Genomic DNA, 23,038 nt, shown 5'->3' with positions numbered 1-23,038 from the left:
ACCGGGAAGTCAGAAAGTAGTCTTACAGGAGTTACTAAAACAATCAAAACAGTGAAAAAGCACCCTTTTCCGAAAAGGGGGGAAAAAAAAAAAATCAAACCCAAACCCACACCCTTCCAACAGCTCTTAGCACCCTACATCCTACCGGACCTAGTAGACTTCTTGAAATCAGGCTGGCAATTGGACTTTTTTTCAACTTTGGCTCACAGGACTTAGAAGACCATTAATTCTTGGGGCTGTGATCTGCCCCATTCATTCTACTCCCCTGCCTGGCAAATGCAGCTAGCCAGGCGCACAATGATCTATCTGGGCTCTCTTCCAAGCTTCCTTTCTCCTTAGCCAGACCCACAGAACTTCCAAGAATCAAGATCTAGCCTGTGCTGTCCAACAGGGAACACCAGTCCCATGTGGCTATGTTAGGGGGCTGGTCCCAATTAAAATGTGCTGTAAGTGTAAATAAATGTACAGTATACATAATTTCAGAGACTTATTACAAACAGTAAAACTCCATTTCATATCAATTGCATGTTAAAATTTTAAGTTTGAACATACAGGTTATTAAAAAAATTCAGTTTCTCTTCACTTGTCTTAATACAGCTACTGCAAGGTTAAATTACATATGTGGCTTTTGTTATGTTACTGGACAGCACTGCTTAGAAATGGGGAGTGGAGCCCTGGTGTACTTCACAGAAGCCACCCTACACTCTTTGATGGTGGAGCTATTTATAAGCATTCCCCATGTGACATGGTCCAGCAAACTAATTTTTCTCAATTCCAGGAATACATCTGTGACAGGTTTACCATAAAACTAGTTTTTAAAAGGTTTCATTTTTCTGACTGACATTTTACAAACACATACTTCTAATATGTTACTGACATGCCATCCAAATTTACTCAGAAATAAATCTTAGTGAGCTGTGGGCTCTAGTGGTATGCTTCCTGCCTGCTTCCTCATAGGCACTTACAGTTAACTGTAGCCATCTCATATTTTTAGGACAGTTAAGAACAGTGCATGAAATGTGTGTTGTCAAGCTAACATCAGGAAAGGCATCACTCCTTCGAGGGTTAACGTAAGACTCCAGAAAGGGAAAGCTTCACCACCTGGACCCCAACCCAGATTCGGCGATCCAGGGCTAGATACAACCTCCTCTGACGAGCCATGAGCATGATGGTGTGAGTTATCACAAGGCAAGACTTTCTTATGCACTTCAGGGAAACAGCATTCCCCAATTAACAAAGGCTGCACAGTGACGCTCTTGCTACTCTGCTGTAAAGTTCAAAACGACCGAGGGAAGCACTAGAGTCCAGTGAGGCATTTTATTTGTATGAACGTATTACATCCCTAGAAAAAGAATCCCAGGATTTTCCCTCCTGTGTGTTTTCGTCTTGCTTCTTCATGGTCCATGATGCCAGCTGAGGTTGTCAGTACAATGAAACTATGGAAAGTTAAAAAAAAAAAAAACAAAAAAAACACAAAAAAACATGTTGGTGAGTTTTTCCTAAAAACAGTTCAACATAGAGCCGCTTTATGGTACAGAAAAAGACCAACATTCATCAGTGCTTAAGACGCCTTCCCTTAATAGGGTGCAGAGACTAAGGTTGCCTATTTGGGCCAGCAAGTGCAAGCATGGCTCCTGGAACCAAAGACCCAAATCCAAAAACCTTAGCTACACAACACACTCCTACAGCCTTGCCCTCAGCTAACACCAAGACACAATGCTATTAAACCTAACTGCAAACAAAAACTGAACTCCTTTAATTTCAAACTGTCATTTTCTGTTCTCAGGGAAGGAGACAGTTTAAAGCAATAAAGCGTAAACATAAACTTGACTGAGTTGTTTCTGCCACTTACTATATGATCACAGGCAACCTATTGTAGAGACAGCCATTTGGACAATGGAAATCCTACTCGGCCTGGCTACCTCAAGGGTTACTATGGGAATCAGAGTAAACTGTGAGGCATTAAAATTAGCACCATAATTATAATCAGAAATAATTCATGACACTATACATGGAAAACAGTAACCATGAAGTGGGAATAAATACAACCACATCACCAAACATATGACTGGGGGTGCTTACATTCTTAACCACAAACAGCTAAGCGCTTACTGGATCATGTCAGAGCCTGAAAGTATTTTGCCAGAATCAAATCAGTTGATAATGTAAATGAAGAGAATTATCATTTTTACAGATGACGAAACCAAGGCTAGGAGTTATGCGAGGCCTCACAGCTTTAAAGCAGGAAAGCAAGGATTTGAACTCCTTCTCTTTAAAAGGATGAAGAGATTGAGTTTCCCCAGAGGCCTAGGGTTCAGAAGTGATTCTAGCCATAGAACAAGATCACAGTGAACATAATATAATATGAACTATATGCACGGAGTCAAAAGAGCAGATATTAAAGGGGACACACTGTCGCTTAGCACATGAAATATGGCAACGCAAGAGAGCTAATCCTTGAGTCAGGACGATTAGGGATGGAGACAATTACTACTCTAACAAAAACAAAAAAACCTCCACTCTAGTGGTCCAAGTGCACCACAGCAATCCTTAGCATTAATTTCTTTCGTATGAGGCAAGTCAACTCACCCAAACTGGCGGGATGGGAGCAGATTATTCTGCCATTTTTCTAGATCTTTGAGTTGTACATCAAACCTGGGGCTGATCACTCCACACTGTAAAAGCATAACAGAAAACACCGTTCACATCTCACCAATACCAGAAAAAAATTAACACAAATGGCATCTGTATCTAAATAATCATATAAACCAACCAACTCAGCATTTATTGGGTAACTATTCTGTGCAATCTTAACATCCACGTCATTTCAAAAATACATTGAACTACGACTATGCCTGGAAAAAGTTATTTAAAAAGTAAACAGAAGAGGCAGAACACAAGGCAATATATGGCAAGATCAGGTCAACTGCGTACATCCCTATGGGCTAGTTGTCCCAAAACAAATAACCAGATTTTAAAGAGATAAGAGACTAAGACTTAGACAAAATTGTACTCAAAAAATTTTTTTTCACATAGTAAGGCTGAAATGAAGATGCAGGGTCACCAATTCTTCACCTATGAGCTGAAAGTGCAAAATATTAGAACTTAAAAAAATTTCAGACACAAAACTGAAATCTAAGAACTGCTGTTCCATGCAATGAACTACCAGGGTACATTTACAATCAACTAATCTAGCAAAATGGGTGGAAGCCAGAAAGAACAGAGTCCTTACAGTTACCTGCCCTGTTTGCTACTGGGACACAGCAACAATCACCTTCCAGTGTGAGAGGTCACCAAGAGCACTAAACATTTAATGGTTCAATTACATGCAAATCCTAAAACACAACAAAAGTTCAAACATCCACTAGCAGACTGTTTGTGCTTACTGTAGGCTCATTCAAGATCCCTGACTAGATCAACTGGGTTTAGAAAGTAAAACATGAGGGGATCAAAAATCTCCTTGATTAGAGCTACATATGCCCCCCTCACATCTCTACCCTACAAATCACTAACACACTTGTAAATATCAATGCAGAAAGGTTCCTGATATTTATACGCCAGAGATGATCATGTGAAAACACTCAGGATTAGTACCATTCAAGTAGAACTCCAGAGGGCTAAGAGAGCAGGTAGACAGCCGTGTGCACATCCACACAGGAGTCTTGTGACTCCAAAATGCCTAACAGGAAGCTAAAGGACACTATGAGGTTAGAACTTACTCAAATTTTTACAACAGTTACACTTCCACAGGCAGATCTGAACCCAAAGAAACTGAAAAAGGGCCTCTGAGGCCCAAATGCCCTAAGCCAGGAGACCCACTCAGGTTTTCCTTTTCATCAAGACCTTGTCAGCTATGGTGTCAACTGTCAAGAGCAACCCCACAATGGAAAATAGGAATACAGACACAGGAAAAGGGCAAAACAGTTCTTCCTCCAAGCAAGCTGTAACGGTAGACTTGTGAGGCCTCCACTCGACCACACCCAGGCTTCTATTTATTCCAGCAGCAAAATCTCTTTCGGCTAAAAGAATTAAACCTCTCCTAAACCACACAAATCTTAGGATGTGACCAAAACCGGAATTTCAATCTAATTTCTAAACACTACCTTACTTCTCAGCCCCATTAAACTTCCACAGTAAGGGTACATCCATCTCTTGCATGAAGGAAACTGAGGCAACGGTGTCCTACAAGGGAGGAAAACTGAAGCTGAGAAAAACTGAAAACTGATGTTTGTTTTGCCCCACCAAGGTTAGAAAGCTAAGGTCAGAAAGCTCAACTGCCACCATTTTTCAAGCTACCACAGAACAAGAATGCCACAAAGGAGTTCCACTTGGGAAATACTGTTCAAACTTATCAAGTTTTATGTATAGTGAATATTCGAGAGGAATTGGGTGCGCAGCACTTCTCTTAAGAGGTTTTTGTCGTTGTTTTTTAAACTTCAAGTCATTCTGTGGGACAGTTTTATAATGCACTGTCAACTATGTTCTGGAGCCAGCTCTGCCACTGTTGGGCAGTGCGAGATGAGGGCACCTTGGGCCTAAGTCAGCTTCCTAATTCCTAAGAGTAGGAAAACACACCCTCTTCTACTTCAAAAACACTTTGTGAGGGTCTGAGTGACAATGAGTAGTGAATCCAAATTCTATTTTGGCTGGAGTCTACTGGCTAACAACTAGAACAGTCTCAAAATTAACTTGAAAACTCTTCTAATCTCTCATGAAGGCTTCACATTCAGTAGTTTTCGTCCAACATTAGGTAGGTATCTACACATGAAGCAAGTTCACTAGACAAGGAAGCAACTTTATAAAACAAATTGTTGGACCAGGGAATAACCTTACCAATCAATCTGGCCCCTGCCACTAACGACTCATTTCTCGACCTGTTTTCCCCTCATCTGTGTTGGACCACAGGATGTCAAGCTGCTTGCAAATCTGAAAGCTAGAAACCTGAACACAAAAAGTAGGGTAGCAATTCAGGGACCCTAACTTGTTAAAGATACCTGCCCCTTAACACATGCAATAAATTAAGCCACATCAGATCAAATATATCCAACAGGTTATGCTGACAATGCAAACTGAAATGGAGCACGAAACTCAAAGACACCCATACAGCCCACGCCAGTAAAAATGTAGATATTAATATTGTTATAGAACCCAATCCTGTTCAAAAAACACAACATTATCACCAAGAGAGATGAAGAACAAAGTTATTTACAGATAGGATTAGACCTTCCTTCGGAACAAGTTCAAGCCACTGGGTGGGCAGCGCGTACCATCCGATATTCAAACACCAGTACCATCAGGAGATCAATGCACCCCACCCTGTGGCATCTCCCTTCAGACAGCCCCCATACTCCACAAACATTAGGTCAACTAACAATTCTAGAGCAAATACAACCCTAGAGGAAAAAAAAAAAAAAATCAATCAAAATATGACAATAAAAATTAATGATTTCAATCAATTCTTAATTTTTTTTACCCTAACTAGGTGGAACAAGCACACCACTAATTCAGTTTTATAAGGCCAATTACAACATATTTAACACCATGTTTGGAAACTCTTAAAGTTCTTCTATGTGGAAGATATCAACTCTTACCTTGTTTAACCTGCCTGTGAGGTTCACAACAATTTTCCCAGCTCTGTGATCATCGATGATTTCAAATTCGCCAATGTAACCTACAGAAAAGAAGTTATCAACTTAACAGACCTAAATGCTTATGCTCTAGGATTCCCACTGTTTGCCTACTTTCCTCTCACATCACGTCAAGTGACTGATTGTCTACATGGTTTAGGAAAAGACCGCTGCTCTGAATCAAAACTTTTCCGGCCACCAACACCCCAAAACAACCCACCCTGCAATTCTAACGGGGATTATTTTCCCCTTGCCTCCCATTAAGCTACTCTGTGCCCAAGACCCGCAACCATTTTCCTTTCCATCCCAAAACTCTTGGAAGAGTTCAAGATATGCTCAACGACCAGTTGCAGCAGCAGTTATTACACCAAGAAAGGCCATTTTAGCTCCCAAACTACTAACAGAGCAACAGTCACAAACTTCCTCTTCTTTTCAACAGTCCTAACTTACTCAGCGCTTCCTGAATAGCTTATGTCCCAACTACCCCTTCCACAGCCCCACTGCATTGCATGAGTTTCCAAGTATAACCTACACCTAGCTCCCCCATCTTCCCAGTCCTGTCCTGCACAACTAATGTCTACAGAACGGATTCCTTCAGTATCCTTACATGAAAACATAAAACACACTTACCATGCTTCATCATCACAGTCAGAAATCGCACGATGACTTTGGAGCATGGCCTAATAAGAACCTGGCGTTTGCCTCTCTTTTCAGCATTGTTAATGCTCTTGAGAGCATCTGCCAGGACATTCATGCGCACCATTATGGCTGTTCAGGGAAGGAAAAACAGGGGTTTTACCGGCATTCTCAACATCAAAAGGCTCCCAATCATTCCACTGCAAACACACCCTTTTCCTTCTGCCTCTATCATTAAACTGTCCTATCTCTAAGCAGACAGGTTCCCCCGCGCAATGTCAGCTACGGTCGCTCAGCTATTGAGAACGGGACCTGCAAATCACCAGGCAGGTTTTCCAAACTTTTGAAATCCAACAGCAATTGGACTATTAACACTGCCCTTTAACCAACAAATTCGATGTCAGCCTTATCCAAAAGATACTTAGCTTTCACTAACACTAACTAAAAACGTCGGTACGTGTGCCACCCAAAGTTGTGCCCCGGCAGCAATCGTACCACAGTGACAAGTAGAACTTTTTACGTGCACCGGACACGACTCTATCCTAATGTGCACGAACTGCCCGATACTCTAATAACGCTGTGAAAACTGAGGATGGAGCCCAAAGCATGCTTCAAGCTCCAACAGTAGGAATCCAACCTGCTTCCTCAAGTTCCACAAAGTATCAAGGGAAATCCCGGAGCCCAGAAGATCTAGGCTAGCTCCCAGCAAACTGCCAGCCCAGGCAGAAGGCAATTTTTCCCTGCTGAGTGGCCTCACCCTCCTAAGCTTACAGCGCGGCTGAAGGAATGGGACGCCAGCTCGGCCCACGTCGGCCACCGTCCCCGATGCTTCCCGCCGCCCGGAGCCAAGGCGCTACCCCAGCCACTAAGGGGAGGTCCTGGAGCCGCCGACCACGCTGGGTCTACCGCCTCTCCCGTCGGCCGATTGCTCCGTTCCCGCCAGAGCTGCGGCCTGCGTTTCTCAAACCGGGATCCCCAAAATGCAGAGCGTGGAGCGGACGGGCATGACTCTCCTCTACTCCTGCCCAAACCCTCGCAAGCGCAGCATCCTCCGCCCAAGAAGGCCCTGGCACCATCAGAGAACACCGAAGTTGAGGCTCAGACTGCAGGATGGCAGAGATAGCCAACGGATGATGTTGGATCCTTCAGAGAGAAGTACTCACCGGCGCGGAAAGATGGCGGAAAGAGGACGGGAGGGGCGAGCGCACGGAGTTATGGGAAGCGGGCGGCCTATCGCGAGACTTTTAAAGGAGGGCCAAAAAAAAAGTATTTCCTACTGGAAGAAGGCGGGTGAAGGGGCGGAGCCTCTTCAGGGATGAGAAGCAGAGAATCGATGGAATCGACCTCTCCAGGTGAGGGCGGGGTGGGAAGGATCGACGTTGACACCTTTCTAGCCCTTACTCTGTAAAAAACTGAACTGAAAATGGCTGAGATATTTGCTAATTTTTGTTGTAATAACTGTTCACCATTTAGAATAGATTTTTACATTTGTGTATTTACAGTATCTCTGAAAGGACCCACGCAAATCGATAATTGCCTCTGACGAGGGCCTGAGGAACTGGGATGAAAGACTTGCTTTTCTCTATATACAATTGTGGTTTGTTTTTCCACACCTGTGTATAGATTATTTTTCCTTTTTTTTTTTTTTTTGGAAAAATTTTTAAACATTTATTTATTTTCAAGAGAGACAGAGACAGAGAGACAGAGTAAGAGTGGGGGAGGGGCGTAGAGAGAGGGAGACAGAATCCGAAGCAGGTTCCAGGCTCCGAGCTCTCAGCACAGAGCCCGACGCGAGGCCCGAACCCACAAACCGTGAGATCATGACCTGAGCCGAAGTCAGGCACTCAACCGACTGAGCCATCCAGGTGCCCCTAGATTACTTTTTCAAAGTCAAAAATATATTTTTAAGTCAGTGCTACCTAATTCTTAGAAATTATTTACTGGAGCTCCAAACGTTTCTTTCTAAAACTTCCAGGATACACAGTTTGGATGAAAGCCACAAACGTTTCAAAAAAAAAAAAGTACTCAGGATTCTGAACCAGTAGTTTTTATCAACATTTCTGCACCCGGACAAGAACTAGTTTTGATAAGTCTTCGTATTTTCTCTGAACCTTCCCTAAATAGGTGGCGGGGCGGGGAGGGATAATAATACTTAACTCTAGAAAGTTATTGCAAAGGTCGGATGAGATAATGGGGCAAAGGGCTTGCACAGTGTCTGGCATGTAGTAAATGCTCAATGTATTTTTTTTAAATGTTTATTTATTTTTGAGAGAGAGAAACAGAGCACTAGTGGGGGAGGGGCAGAGAGAGAGGGAGATTAGAATCCGAAGGCGACTCCAGGCTCGGAGCCGTCAGCACAGAGCCCGATGTGGGGCTCGAACTGGGGAACGGGAGATCATGACCTAGGCGGAAGCAAGCCGCTTAATGGAGAATGAGCTCCCCAGGTGCCCCACTCAGTGTATTTTGACAATGGGAACAACAGGGAGCTTTAGCTATTGCTTGAAGCCGGGATCTGATACCCTGTAAGGGAGTGAATTCTCCGAAGCTGAGGGACCTGAGGCTAGTTACTTAACGTCCCACGTATTTGCAATAGCCTCCTTAGGTCGCTGCTTTCACCCTTGACCTCCCTTTTACTCACCCCTGTTTTTCCCACAGGTAGCCAGAATGACCTCTTTAAAACCTAAATCAGATCACACACTGGCTCCCATCACCCTCAGCAAAATGCAAATTCCTTGCAAAGGTTACAAGGTCCTCCGTGATGTGCACACCTGCCTTCTGGCCCTGGCACAACAGACCTCATTCCCCACCATTCTTCCCTAGCTTGTTTCTTCAAAGAAACACCCCAAGCGTACTCCACCTCAGGGCCTTTGCATTTGCCTTTCCCTCTAACTTGAACGTTTTTCCAGTTTGCCAGGAAGCTGGCTCGCTGGCTTTCCCAGACTCTATTCACACACACACTCATGGAGCCTTCTCCCCGTTCCTCCTAACTCCATTGCCTGGCTTAAAATTTTCTCCATAGCACTTGGAATATTGAAAGTGTATTTAACTGTCTCCATTAAGTTCCAAGAAAGGAGGGATTTGGTCAGTTGTGTTCACTGCTGTACTCACAGCTCCTAGAAAAATTATCTGGCACACAGTAGGCTCTTGATACATATTTGGTGAATAAATCAGTCTGCCCATGTGTAAAATGGGAATGATGCTCCTAATCACTTGAAGTTGCTATGAGGATAGATGAAATAATCCATATAAAAGAGATTAACACACTATAGGAATGTCACGTGGTGACAGATGGTAACTATACTTACTGTAGTGAGCATTGCATCATGTACAGAATTTTCAGTTCACTATGTTGTACACCTCACACTAACAACATTGTGTATCAACTACACTTCAGTAAGAAGAATAAACACAAAACCTGACAGAGTGAGCGCTCAATCAACAGTAGTCTCTCAGCCCACCTTGCTCCTAATTCTTCTCAAATCCTAAGTGAACCTTGAGGGGCTCCTGGCTGGCTCAGCCAGTAGAGCATGTGACTCTTGATCTCAGGGTTGGGAGTTTGAGCCCCCTGCTGGCTGTAGACATGACCTAAGTGAACCTTGAGGAAAGCAAAACTCTCAGTTTGCACAGCTCCAGGATACAGAATTCTCTGGTTATAATTTACATTACAAAAGGACCATTAGCTGGGTTTTTTTGTTTTGTTTTAGTTTGAGAGAGAGTGTGCTCTCTCTGTGGGAGTGGCAGAGAGAGGGAGAGAGAATCCCAGGCAGAGAATCACCCTGATGGGCACCCCCCCCCCCCAACCCACCAACCGTGAGATCACGACCTGAGCTAAAATCAAGAGTTGAACGCTTAACCAACTGAACCACCCTGGCTTCCCTTAATGAAAATTACTTTGATGAACTGGTTCTCTGTACACTTACATGTCTTGTTTACTAAAAATGTGCAGTTCACCTTAATTGAGGCATTAACAACAGTGGGGAGTTAAGAAACCCACTTTCGGGGCGCCTAGGTGGCTCAGTTGGTTGGGTGTCCAACTTCAGCTCAGGTCATGATCTCGCAATCTGAGTTTGAGCCCCAGAGCCTGCTTCAGATTCTGTGTCTCCTGCTCTCTCTGCTCCTTCCCGCTCGCTCTCTGTCTCTCAAAAATGAATAAGCGTTAAAAAAAAAAACAAACCCACTTTCCTTCAAGAACCTTCCCATAAACAGAAAAATAGTACCACCACTATCTCTTAATACATTTCACTCATTCATTCAGCAAACATACAATGAGTGTCTTCTGTGTGCCAGGACTTGTATGAGATGGAGAGAGGACGAAAATACGTTTCTGACCTTAAGAGGTTCAGATCCCTCTTTCAGGGTTCAGAGGTTCAGAGGGAAAACAAACCTCTAAGTAACAATAGTGAGCAGTGTGCTTTAATGGATGCCAATGAAGTGCTGTGGGAATGCAGAGGTGGCCTGGGAAGTTGAAGATTTCACAGAGGTGCCATTTGACCTGTGTCATGAAGGGTACCAACACTACCAATTCGTGATGGCCACTGTGTGCTTCCAGTAAATTAACTCATGGAATCCTCAAAACAAATGCAGTTGTATAATGCCCCTAGGAGATCTGTACTTTTACCCTCATTTCACAAATGAGAAAATGAAATTCAATCTGAAATTGACTTAATTTTTTTAATAAAGTTTTTATTTATTTTGAAAGAGAGAGAGAGAGAGAGCAGAGGAAGGGCAGAGAGGGAGGGAGAGAGAGAGCATCCGAAGCAGGCTCTGCACTGTCAGCACAGAGCCTGATGTGGGGCTCCAGCTCACAATCAGTGAGATCACAACCTGGGCCGAAATCAACAGTCAGACGCTTAACAGACTGAGCTACCCAGGCGTCCCCAAATTGACTTAATTTAAAAAGTCAAAGCAGGGCGCCTGGGTGGCTCAGTTGGTTGAGCACAGAACTCTTGATTTTGGCTCAGGTCATGCTCCCAGGGTTGTGGGATTGAGCCCTGCATTGGGCTCCCTGCTGAGGGTGGAGCCTGCTTGAGATTCTGTCTCTCCCTCTGCCCCGTTCTCCCCCTCACCCCCACTTGCACAAACAAATCAATCCACCAACCGATAAATAAATGCCAAAACAAAAAAGTGGTTACTTGTCTAAGCTATTAAATTACTTGATGTGGTTTCAGCCTAGGTCTACCTGATCTCAAAACTTGAAGACCTGTGGGGCAATAGATATTCTAGGCTTATAACAGCTCCAAGAACTAGGAAGTAATGGAATCATATAGACAGATATGCCTGGGCTGAAACTGAGAAGTAAGTTGGAGGCATATGGCAACAGGACGAGGGCCATGTGTAAATTGCCTCACAAGCTTGTCATATATGCTGTAGGCAAACTGGAACCTGCTTGCTGAGAGGTCTTTGAAGAGGATTGTGATCTGAGTTGTTAAAATGTTAACACGTGGGGGCGCCTGGGTGGCTCAGTCGGTTAAGTGGCCGACTTTTTGAAAAAAAAAAAAAAAAAAAAAGTCAACATGTGGAAGATAAAATACTGGTAAAAATCAACTCTCCTCAACACTCACAAATCCCTTTTTTTTGTCCTGTAAACAGGGCACTTAAAAGTGCCTTTTTTTAGACAGGCACCATGCCCAATGTGGGGCTTGAACTCACAACCCTGAGGTCAAGTCACATGCTCTACCCACTGAGCCAGCCAGGCACCCCCCTTCACTCTTCTTCACCCGACCAACTCCAAACAGCCTCCTCTCGGTGTCCTGTGAACTCCAGGATGATGGGAACTCCACTGGAGATGGTACCAAGGCCAGTGTCAAAAAAGGACTTTTGCTGGAGCCCGAGCTGGCACAGGGGTAGCCAAGCTGGCCTGAGAATGAGTCACAGCTGGATGGAAGAACACCAGCATTTCAAAACTCAGGTGACCATGGGCAGACCCACCACGACTAAGATTTTCCTTTTCTGGAGATCACCAAACCCACAGAAGGCTCTAAGGAGCCAAACTTTTTGGTGGGGGGTGGGGAGCAATGGTTAGAGGGCTCAGAATTTGATATCGAATCTGTTCCTAAGACCCACTAAGTATAGACAATGAGGCCCACTGATCAAACAATTTAATCCTTTTAAGTAAACTTTATGCCCAATGGGCTCAAACTCACAACCCCAAGATCAAGAGTTGCATGCTGTACTGACTGAGCCAGGCAGGCACTCCTTCCTCAATTAAAAAAAAATTTTTTTTTTTTTTTACTATATTTTGAGAGAGAAAAAAAGCCAGCGCAGGGAAGGGGAAGGCGCAGAAGCAGGAGAGAGAGCAAATCCTAAGCAGTCTCCACACTCAGAACAGAGCAGGACTCGATCTCACAACCACGAGATCGTGACCTCAGCCAAAATCAAGAGTCAGATGCTTAACTGAGCGAGCCACCCAGGTGCCAGTAAAACTTTTCATGATTAGAGTTCAAAGTACAGACAGAAGTCATCCACCAATAAGCGAGTACGTCATGCAACTCTGAGCTGGGTCCTGCAGAAGTAACCATAACGGGCACTTTCTCTCCAGCCTGCACTGCTTCCTGCCTGTTCTTCCAGCATGGCCCTCTCATACTTCATCTTTGGCCATGGCTTTCTGTTCTATCTCCTTTTCCATCTCGCATGGTGCCTGAAGTTTGCTGCATCAATTAATTTACACCTTTTATTTCATTTTGTTCTTCAAGAGTAGGCATGTAATGATCACTCAGGGTAGTTCAGTAACTGGATTCACACATTCTGTCAACACCTTAATGGCTAAGGTATAAAGAAAACAAGACACAAGGAGGGATTCCAGCTTTATTGTTCCCCTTTTACACAAAACCAAGTAGAAGAAATAATACAAGATTAAAACTGCAAAAGTAGTTAAATGGTAGAACACATATACACAAAAAAATCCAGACAGCAAGACAGGCTTATCTACAATGGAAAACACATGTAAAAATTAAGGTAGTTTGTAGGTTTCATATGGAACATAAAAAAAAAAAAAAAAATCAAACATTATGCTACAATGGGTGCCATTGTTTACAGTAATATTGAAGGGGAGAAAACAACACTTATTTAGGGACAGATATACCACAAGGTCCAGGTTTTACAGCATCAGTGCAATAAATTCACAAAACTATATTACAGCTACTTAATCAGAGTTTAAGAACTGTTCCCAAATGTCACATTTTCAGCCCTCAGTTTCAATTCCTACAGTTTTCAACTATTCTAAATTTCTAGCTACCGAGAGGGAGGATGATTCTACACTTTCCAAGGAGTTACAAAATCTCTGTAGACCAGAGGCCACCTATCGTCGCCAAAAGTCTGCTCTCCCCGACAGCCCCTGCATTCTTCACAGAAATAACTAGGGAAAAAGTCAGATGCCAGCATAGTCACCACCTCGTATGCCAAATCTAAGGGGACCAAAGCAGCCCACAATTACCTTCAAATGAGAATCTTGAGGCTTACCTTTAAAACGCTTAGTCTGGTCTTGAAAAATTAGTAGGGATAAGATTTATTTTCTACTGAAATGAAATCTTGACTACATATAGGAAGACTTCTGTCCTTTATTGGCTGGTGTCGGAGTGAAGGTCATAGACCTGAGTCTTAACCTATTATATACTTTAGTTTCAGTCAGCTGGAAAATCTGAAATTAAAAATATGCTAAAAATACTTAACACAAACTTTTAGAAGCCTGCTGTTAAAAAGCCTTTAAGGATCTACTAACTCGAAGTCTCAGAGCAAGGAGAGAAGAGCTCTAAGCCTGTCATACTCCCCATTTGGGAAGAAGGATCAGTGTTTCTTACAAATTGCTAAGTTTTGCACAAGGCAGAAACCAACACATACTAGGGCGTGGAATTGGTTTCATTTGATTCCAGAAGGATCTTCTCCCACAGTACAGAAACAGTGTGAGGAATGAATCTTACTTAATTGGTCTCTTCATCAGAAGCGGGGAAACTTGGTCTCTGTATTCATGGAGCCAGACAGTTTAAGCAGACTGTGGAAGCAGACAGTAGAACCAGCTTCCTGTAGCCACAGACCACTACCTTGTATCTAGCTAAAGCGAAGATCAACAGGAACAATTATCCAGCGTCACAGTTAAGTATACTAAAAGGTGAAGTTCACCACTACGTATTTTTAAAGGAAGTTGCCTAAAAGTAAGAATTCAATGAACCTGGGTGAGAAAAATCAAAACAAGTCGTACTCACGAATGAATTGTCCACATAAGGCCAAGTGATGAGAATGCATTCAGCTACACTTCACATGAAGACACTGCATAAAGCCTTACTTGGCAAGGCTGAATTTCTACTAAGGGCAGAAAGAGGGAGAGCAAGGAGCTATTTCTGTAACATTTCAGAATCCAGACAGCATTAAGAGAAACTGTTCCCAAGGACAAGGTGTATGCCATTCATTACACTCAGTAAAGCAGACGCATTATTCATTTTTCTTTTCTTTTTGTTTGAGAAGCTTATTTATCTCCCTTTTGGCCATTCCAATGTACTTCAAAATGATTCCGTGCTGGTTCAATCCAGGAAGCAACAGTAAGAAAGTCACTTAAAAATAAACAAACAAAATTAAGGAGGCATTAATTAACTTCCTACAGGTGATTACATTTTATAGAAGTTAGTCTCCCAGACTATCAGGCACTCCATTACTTTCACTGGTATTGATCCCTTGAAACTTCTGTCACACCCCCCAACCTCAGATAATGAACGCTGCTTATTTTTACCTCTTCCACACCACTTTCTACCTTGGTTAGTATGTCTTAACTTACTCGAAGACCACAAACTCCCAGAAAGCAAGGCTGTAGGTTTTAATTCTCTTTCTAGACTGGCAGTTCCTCCATCTGTACCTTCCAACTCGACAAGCACACAGATACTACTTTACAAAGTCCCACTCAGACTTCTACGGCCAGAATATGTCTACAGCCCCTCCTCAGAGACTTACCTATCAGGTAGGTGAGCAGCAGGTTGTGGACTTGCTGTCCCACCCACGCAACCGCAGCAAGAGAAACGATCATGGTCATGAAGTACTAACAAAGAAAACAACAAGAAGTTATCAACCCCTAGAAACAGACCCAGAAGCCTAACTGTAGTACGCTGTTTCAAAGGTTAGAAAATAATCCAGTACTTGTTACAACTTTTCTTAAAAGACTTCGTATCTAAGGATTATATATCCTACATATTATGTTTTATGTATTACATAAAAACCCATAGGAAATTCCATTAGGTCTACTTTATAGAATTTATACACATTCCCTTCTAGAATTACTGTCATTCTATATATAAATTAGTTTAAATTCAATTATACTTTTACAATTAATAATTCACATAGTAACCTCATGTGAAGCTAAGAGATAAGAGAATAAATGTTTTTTAAGTATTTGTCTTTTACTTTGATATTAGTAAGCATAGAAGAAACATTTTGCTCTGCTAGAGTACAAAGTTAAATGCAAAATATAATTTTAACTTCCAATAATTCAATCTAATTCATACAGATAAACATTTACAAATGTAGTTGGAGGAGTCAAACCAATGAATAATAAATATCAAACTACAACTATTAAAACAAAAAGGCCATCATTAGGCTACAATGAATAAAAATGGACTCGATCTTAAAATTTTGCTCTACTTAAATAAGTCAAAACAAAAAAAGTACCATTTTAGGCTTTTCTTCCTTTAGTGTAAAGAGGCGTTTCCACCAGCCCACAGCTCTGCGTCGAGTTTTTACTAGATTGCTACAAATTTCATGGAATCTTTGCTGTTGCTCAGTGGTCCTACAAAAAAATTTTCCCCTTCACTATAAGCAAATCTTTATAGTAAACAGAAAATATCATCCTCTCAAATTTAAAAAGCTATCCCCTAAAGAAAGTCTAAATAAAAAACAATTCATCATTCTCTTATGAACGTGAAAAAGTTTCTGTACTATTAAGACCCCTTGTATAGCACAGGAATGAGTTTTTACATAAAGGCACGTGTAGGGGCGCCTGTGTGGCTCAGTCAGTTGAGCCTCTGACTTCAGCTCAGGTCATGATCTCCCAGTTTGTGAGTTCGAGCCCCGCGTCGGGCTCTATGCTGACAGCTTGGAGCCTAGAACCTACTTCAGATTCTCTGTCTCCCTCTCTATCTCTGCTCCTCCCCTGCTCATGGCCTCTCTCTTTCTCGAAAATAAATAAATGTTAAAAAAAAAAAAAAGAAAAAAAAAAAAAGACACGTGTATGCACAAAGCCATGGTAATCCCTGGTTCTAAAGCCACATTTAACTAATTATAGTAACAAAAGACTCAAGGCTACTATGGGCCATGTTATAATCGGTATAAACTAATTTCTCTATTCCTGTATTATTTTTCAGATTCTAATGAATTCTGGGTTGTAGCCCATCAGGGTCTCACTGTTTTGAGGAGGATGTTAAGTTTCTACCCAACAGCTGTATCTGAGCATTCCAGTAAGATGATAACAACTACATTCCAAGCATAATACTGGGCTTCATGCCCACTTGATGCCAAGGTAGCAACCAACAGCTCAGATCCAAATTCTTTATAAATTTAGTCCCAGGGAGGGAAAATAGAAATAAAATAGAGTAAAAATACAAAAAGATCCTCCAAGAAAGCCCTTTTTTGTTTTTTTTGAATTATGATTAAAAAAAAAAAAAGTTCGCCCTTGTATTGTCTTTGCTACACAGATATGATGGCTGCTATGGTGAAGTAGACCCTTCACTGGGCAGATATGTACCTTTCTCTCCTCTAGTTCTTGTCCCTGTAAAACTGCAGTGACAGATACAGCAGAAGGGCTCCTGATGAGCCCTGAGACTCCTTGTCAGCAGCTGGACCTTACATGCTGCCCATGGTCAAGGGTGAATTGTGGCTATGAAACAGTGTTCTTCCTTCTCCATTAAGATCAAAAAATAAAATTGCTGTGGACTGAGCCACATACTGATTACCATGAAACGTTCACTGTTTACTTCTGAAAAATTTTCTCCCAGAGTTATGAATTAGCAGATTAGAATGTCATCTGACTAATAAACTCAAGGTCAGAGGATGATGTCCTTTGTTAAGTTGTTACATTACATGGTTACAAACTTGCCCAAAACACAGCAGTAATGCATTGTTACATGTGAAAAACAATTCAAAGGACATTTTCTACCACTAATCCATTTTGCTATAGGGGAAACATCTTTAAATAAACATGCTTAATTATCCCATAACTTAAGCATATTCCCCTAAAATGTCCAAATTTATTCTTAAAAATCCATAAGGCATATTAATTTAAAAAGTCTTAATTTTACAGAATTATAATTTATAAATTATATAATTATAAAAAATATTTTTAATTTATATTTATATATAAAAATTATATAATTTATAAGATTATAATTTGGTATTATACTTTGTTATTATAATTGAACAAAAAACTAAAGGCACATGTAGACTACTAATCAAATTAAAATAAACAACCAAGGAAGAACAGCAACTAGGACCAAAAAAACAAAAAATCTACTCCATCTAGTTTTGTTATTTTTTGGATCAGAAGGAAGTTAGAATATTTGAACGAATCTGTTCTGAATCACTTGCTATGCATTTAGCTAACTACCACTACACTGCCTCAGTATCAACCTTAAACACAAGATCAATCTTAAAAGTCAAAATATTTCACAGCACTTAGAACAGTGCCTAACAGCAGACATTCATTACATAAATGGACAAAAAAATCTGTCACTATTTCCGTATTCTTTCAAAAATAGCTTGCAAAATATACTATCTTAAATATCAAAGAAAATGAATGTAAAATGTAAACAATTTCTACAGAAAGTTCATTATGAGTTCTGTAGTATTTGATAAAACATTACCTCAAAAAATATCACTTTAATAAAAGATCTATAAAGAAAAAAAAAAAAAAAAAGCCAAAATAAATGCTAGCCCATAAAGGAACTATGGAACTGTAAATACTGAAAATTCATGATTTATATGCATCACCTAAGAAATTCTTCACGTAAAAGCCAACAATCCTAACCTCTAGGTATCTGATGATTAGACAATTCTCGCTGCATAGTAATCACAGCCACCAGGTTCAGTAACTTCACAGAAATTAGACTGCCAAGTCATTACGCCACCTACCATTTATTGGAGCCAAAAATTCTAGGAGCCAGAATGGGAACAAGGTAGTCAGCCAAGCACAAAAACATAACAAAACAGGAAACACCAGACAGAACAGATGGATCTAGATAGTAGATAGTCCTGTTTAAAAAATAATAATAATGAAGGTTAGAAAAACAGTCATTATTATTCCTAGCTGAAGACATTTATTCATTTAATCCTTTGAGTCTTAAAGATGTTATCTGCCCTTTTCCTTCTAAGTTTCTCACAAGTGGTTTTCCGAGAAGCTTCAGAATACATGACATCATAGCTGCAATGGTTAATGTGAATATCAAGAGACAAAAGCTCCCTGGGGCCCTCAATACCTTTTAGGAGTGTAAAGGATCCTAAGACCAACAAGGGTGAGTGCCACTGATTTTTTCAACTGCATTAGGTGACCGAGCTTACGTAAGTACTATAAATTCTGAAAACTAGAAGTGCTTTAAGAAAAGGCATTCTTTACAGATTACACAATACAAAAGACTTAAGGCACTTTCAAAAATGGAGGCCGGGTTTTACCTGAGCCCTTATTAATAACAAGTACAATCCATATTAATTTAAGAGCTCACTTACAGAAACACCAAAGAAACCACACCCATGATGGCAGGTGGAAACCAGGCTCTTTCCCATCTGAGGACTTTATCAGCCATCAGCATCACTTCTCCCCATCCTTGAAGCTGCTCTTCCAGACTTGCAGTCTCTGCGGCCTGCAGAGAAGACCAACGTGTAAAGTGATCATTTTACTGCTCTCGGCATCTCTGTGCTTCCTAGAGAGGTAAATTATTTTAAGGCACCAAGAATGTGAAACAGCTCTTAACCAAATCATTATCTTAAATCAGTTTCTAAAACACTCTGCCATTTTGGTACCAAAGACAGAAATTAATTACGAGTAAAAAAACAAACAAACCCCACCTATCATTCAGTGGTCAACTTCCAAGTCCAAGCACTGGGCTACTCTTTTAATAAAGAATGTGACATAATTCCTAGAAAGCCCCTCAAGGTGGGGATAATTAGACCCATTTAACAATTAAAGAAAGTGGGCTCAGAATGGTAACTAGCTTTCTCAAAGTCATGGACTACTAAGTGGCAGCCCTCAAAATACAAAATTAAATCACATTAAGTTCACTCATTTTTCGGGTGGTTAGAATAGATCTGTTGTTTTGTCATTTCACTGATTTATACCCCTACTTCTAAAGCCATTAGGAAAGCCTCTCCCTGAACAGCATTCAATTTTTAAAATAGCTTTGTGTAATGGAATCATTTCGATGCTGGCATCATTTGCACAATTAAGTCAAACTACTTTCACCAAATTGCATGAGGCATCTTAAGCTCAATATATCTCAATACACGGGGTGCTTCTTACACTTACCAGGACATCTGGTGAGACTTCAAATTTCTCTGCGAAGTAGGCTTTTAGGATAAGCTAATGTGGTAAAAAGCCCTTAAACTGGTTTTGGTACAGGAAAAATAAATGAAACAAGAAACCCACATGTTCTTATAAATGTTATCACAGGGAAAGATGCAAATGCAGCCTAATCATAATAAAGATGCTATCTGTGCCACACTCATCACTTAGGTGACTTTCACATTTCTGACTTTGTATATCCTGCTTAACACGGTTAAACACGGGATTACTATGTGCCACAGACTCGAAGTATTTTATATACTTATGCTTTAATTCATCCTCCCAACAAGCTAAAAGGATGGTATTGTTACACTATCAGATACGCAGAGGTTAAGAGATCTGAATTGAGGAAATGCAAAGCCAAAGGCCTTGTTCTCAAGTTACGCTGCTCTGCTGGAAAGAACAGTTAAGCTCCAGGTCAAGCAGGATCTGTCGTTTCAGTAAGCTGTGTGAATCTGGGCAATTTCTTTGTGCTTCAATCAATCCTCTTAAATGGAACCTGGCTGGGGCTAACTATGCCAACTATTGAGAAGTGTGTGCGTTTAAAGGAGTAGGTCATGCATTTCTAAAAACCAACGCAAGATGAAAATCGTGCACAATCAAAACTGCTCTGCAAAGTCACTTAATTAGTTAGCATCTGGGCTCTTGGAAAAATCAATCGTCAAACACTAAATTCTTTGGTTCCTCTATTCATTGTGGTCGTGGTGTGTGTCCGGTCTTTCCTTGGGGAAAAGCAACGGAGACAAAGCAAAGATTTCTCCCGTGTTTTGTTTGTTTGTTTTTGCCAGATCATGCCGTGCAACTTGTAGTGAGGTTGACTCTGTCCGCCTGTGATAACGTCACTGCAGTTCCTTCGGACCCCTGCTTATTCTAAGGTCGTCCTGTGACACACACACCCCCCTTACAAACTCCAGACGAAAGCCAGGTCCTCCCACTATCCACCTTGCTGGTCCCCTAGTCCCGCTTCCCCGCGGTGAGCTCAGAGCCTCTTTGCGGTTTAAGCGGTGCCAGCTCTAATAAATTCTCGCCAGCAGCCCCTTGACTCTCCACCCCTGCCCAAGTATTGGGGGGGGGGGGGGGGGGAGGGCGGAGAAAAGAACGAAACCCAGATACGACTGGGGACCTGGGACTGAGAAGCGCTCGACAGGCCACTCGCGGCCCTCTGTCCCAGGCTGCACCCCAGGCTTATCAAAGCCCTCCTACTCCCACTTCCTCTTCATCCCCTATTCGCGGTGATCACTCGCGGTGCCTGATCACGCGCCCTCCTCACCCCGTCGCGTACCCTCCCCGGGATGTTAGGGGTCGTTACATCTAGCGACCGCCACGCTGGAGCTACCTAAGAGGTCCAAGGGGCAGGCGTCGTCGTCTGCGCCCGGGAACCGGGAGAGGAGGGCAGGGCCCGCTACGGGGCATAGGAACGAGGCCGCAGCACCGCCTGGCGAAGCCAACCGATGTCCGGAGGCCCTGCTCGGCTCCCCCTCGACTCACCAGCAGGTTGGTGCTGCGATTGTCTCCCTCCGCCATCGTCCCTGAGGCGCTGCCTTAGCGAACACAGGCCACTCTCCCAACGAGTCTTCCGCAGAGCCCTGCACGGCGACCCCAACGCGAGGGTACGCCCCGCAGGCCACTTATATAGGCCAGCCGCCTTTCCCGACAGTCCCCGCAAGGCCCGCTCCTCATTGGGTGGATTCAACTCAAGTTTAAGGGTAGCCGGACCAACCGCTGCTCAGCGCATGGCTTGAAATCGAGGTCAAAGGACACCGAGGCGGCGCAGGGCCGAGGGGGCGGGGACAAGGAATGACCAACCAGCGCCCAGGAGCCGCATGACGCCCCGCCCAGGCCTTTGGGTAGCGGTTGAACTGCCGCGTCCTCTTACTCGGTCTGTAAGCGGACGGAGCGGGTGTGGCCGTCGTGGTCGCTCTCGGACCCCCTCCTACTGGAGTTCAAAGCAGCTAAGGGCCTTGCTGGAATTTTAGTCCTTGAAGAAGCTGGACTTGCTTTATCAGGCGGGGGGCGGAGGGCGGAGGCGGGCGCGTGACACTAACCTCGCTGTGATTTAGAGGCCCGGTGCCCGTCGCCCTCGCTGTGGCCCTGCGCGGCCCTGTTTTCTAATCCCTGCTCTGGCCGCCCTACCCAGGCCCCTGAGTCTCGGAGACTCGTGCCCGCCCCAGGAGATTTTGAGCACAAGTAAAAGAGCTGTTTATGTAAATTTGTAGCAGTTTTTCCCATCAGTTAAGAGTAAGGCCTGTAGCTTGATGGAGGAAGGACGAGGGGAGGGGGCGGATTCTGGGTTTAGTTCTCAAACTTGTGAAAAATGCACCAATTTACGAAGTTGGTTTACTGGGTCTTCAGGAAAATATCCTTTGTGGGGCAGGGCGTTTCAGTTACTTAGGGAACCAGGAACTCCTCCATCAAGGGTCATGCCAAGGAAAGATGTTAAATAAACCCTCTGCTAAGCAGTGGAATTCATAAGCAATTTAAGAACTAGATGAACTACTAGATAGATACACTACTTACTAGATGAATAACTTCCACCTCTTTTCTCTGCAGGATTGCAAAATGCATTAAGTGCTTGATTTTTTATTAATAGGAACAAAACCATGCCAGATGTGGACCTGGTCAGATAGGTTTCAGGAAACTTTACCGTAGCTTTTAACTTACAACCTTTTATCCTTTTATAATCACCTGTATTATGCCACAAGTTTAAATTTATTTTAAAAGTATTACTTAAATAACTACCAGGTTCCTAAGAGTTCAGGGAAGGCATAAAGAGATGTGAGAGAACAAGCCAGTGGGGAAAGGAGCATTGTGAATTTCATGGAAGGGTGTGAATTACCACAAATCTTTGGGGCGGGAGAGGTGGGGGGAAGCATCTGGATGAGGTATAAATACTTGGGGGGAAGTAACCCTTTACAAAGGAAGGGGGACTCTTAAATATAAGTGCCACTTTGCGGAATGTTGGAGTGGGGATCGGTTTTGTGGGTAAGCTGAAGCCGGCTGATAGAGATCCCATTTGGGGAGATTTTAAGCTATGAAGTTTGAGGAGCAGGCCCTTGCCTACCTCTTCAAAAGGACATTAAAAGGTCCCTATCAGCAGCCACATAATTAGTGAATATATTTAGCACTGTGTGCAAAATCTTGATCTAGACACGGTAACATCCGCATCCAAAGGAGAAGCCACAGAATTATTATGCTTTAAAAATGACATTTCTACTCTGGGATATCAGCCTCTGCTACAAAATGCGTCTGA

At 42.5% G+C, this 23,038-nt stretch overlaps 2 protein-coding genes across 2 annotated transcripts; both read right to left on the bottom strand.

Annotated features, from left to right (window-relative positions):
- Positions 1–1,298: 1,298 nt before the first annotated feature.
- RPS15A (ribosomal protein S15a) lies at positions 1,299–7,545 on the bottom strand. The gene is made up of 5 exons (XM_060648614.2): positions 7,427–7,545; positions 6,258–6,395; positions 5,592–5,671; positions 2,590–2,675; positions 1,299–1,436 (listed from the first exon to the last, which is right to left on the bottom strand). The coding sequence occupies exons 2-5, from the start codon at positions 6,388–6,390 to the stop codon at positions 1,343–1,345; spliced, it is 393 nt and encodes a 130-aa protein (XP_060504597.1). The 5' UTR covers positions 6,391–6,395; positions 7,427–7,545; the 3' UTR covers positions 1,299–1,342.
- Positions 7,546–13,053: 5,508 nt separating this feature from the next.
- Positions 13,054–21,450, bottom strand: ARL6IP1 (ARL6 interacting reticulophagy regulator 1). The gene is made up of 6 exons (XM_060648615.3): positions 21,277–21,450; positions 18,957–19,090; positions 18,366–18,485; positions 15,912–16,029; positions 15,201–15,285; positions 13,054–14,806 (listed from the first exon to the last, which is right to left on the bottom strand). The coding sequence occupies exons 1-6, from the start codon at positions 21,310–21,312 to the stop codon at positions 14,688–14,690; spliced, it is 612 nt and encodes a 203-aa protein (XP_060504598.1). The 5' UTR covers positions 21,313–21,450; the 3' UTR covers positions 13,054–14,687.
- Positions 21,451–23,038: the final 1,588 nt, after the last annotated feature.

The sequence above is a fragment of the Panthera onca genome, chromosome E3, assembly GCF_046562875.1.
Source record: "Panthera onca isolate mPanOnc1 chromosome E3, mPanOnc1 haplotype 2, whole genome shotgun sequence".
In the NCBI taxonomy this organism is placed as follows: Eukaryota; Metazoa; Chordata; class Mammalia; order Carnivora; family Felidae; genus Panthera; species Panthera onca.
The sequence above is the reverse complement of the archived record's forward strand: the minus strand, read 5'-3'. Positions and strand labels throughout refer to the sequence as shown.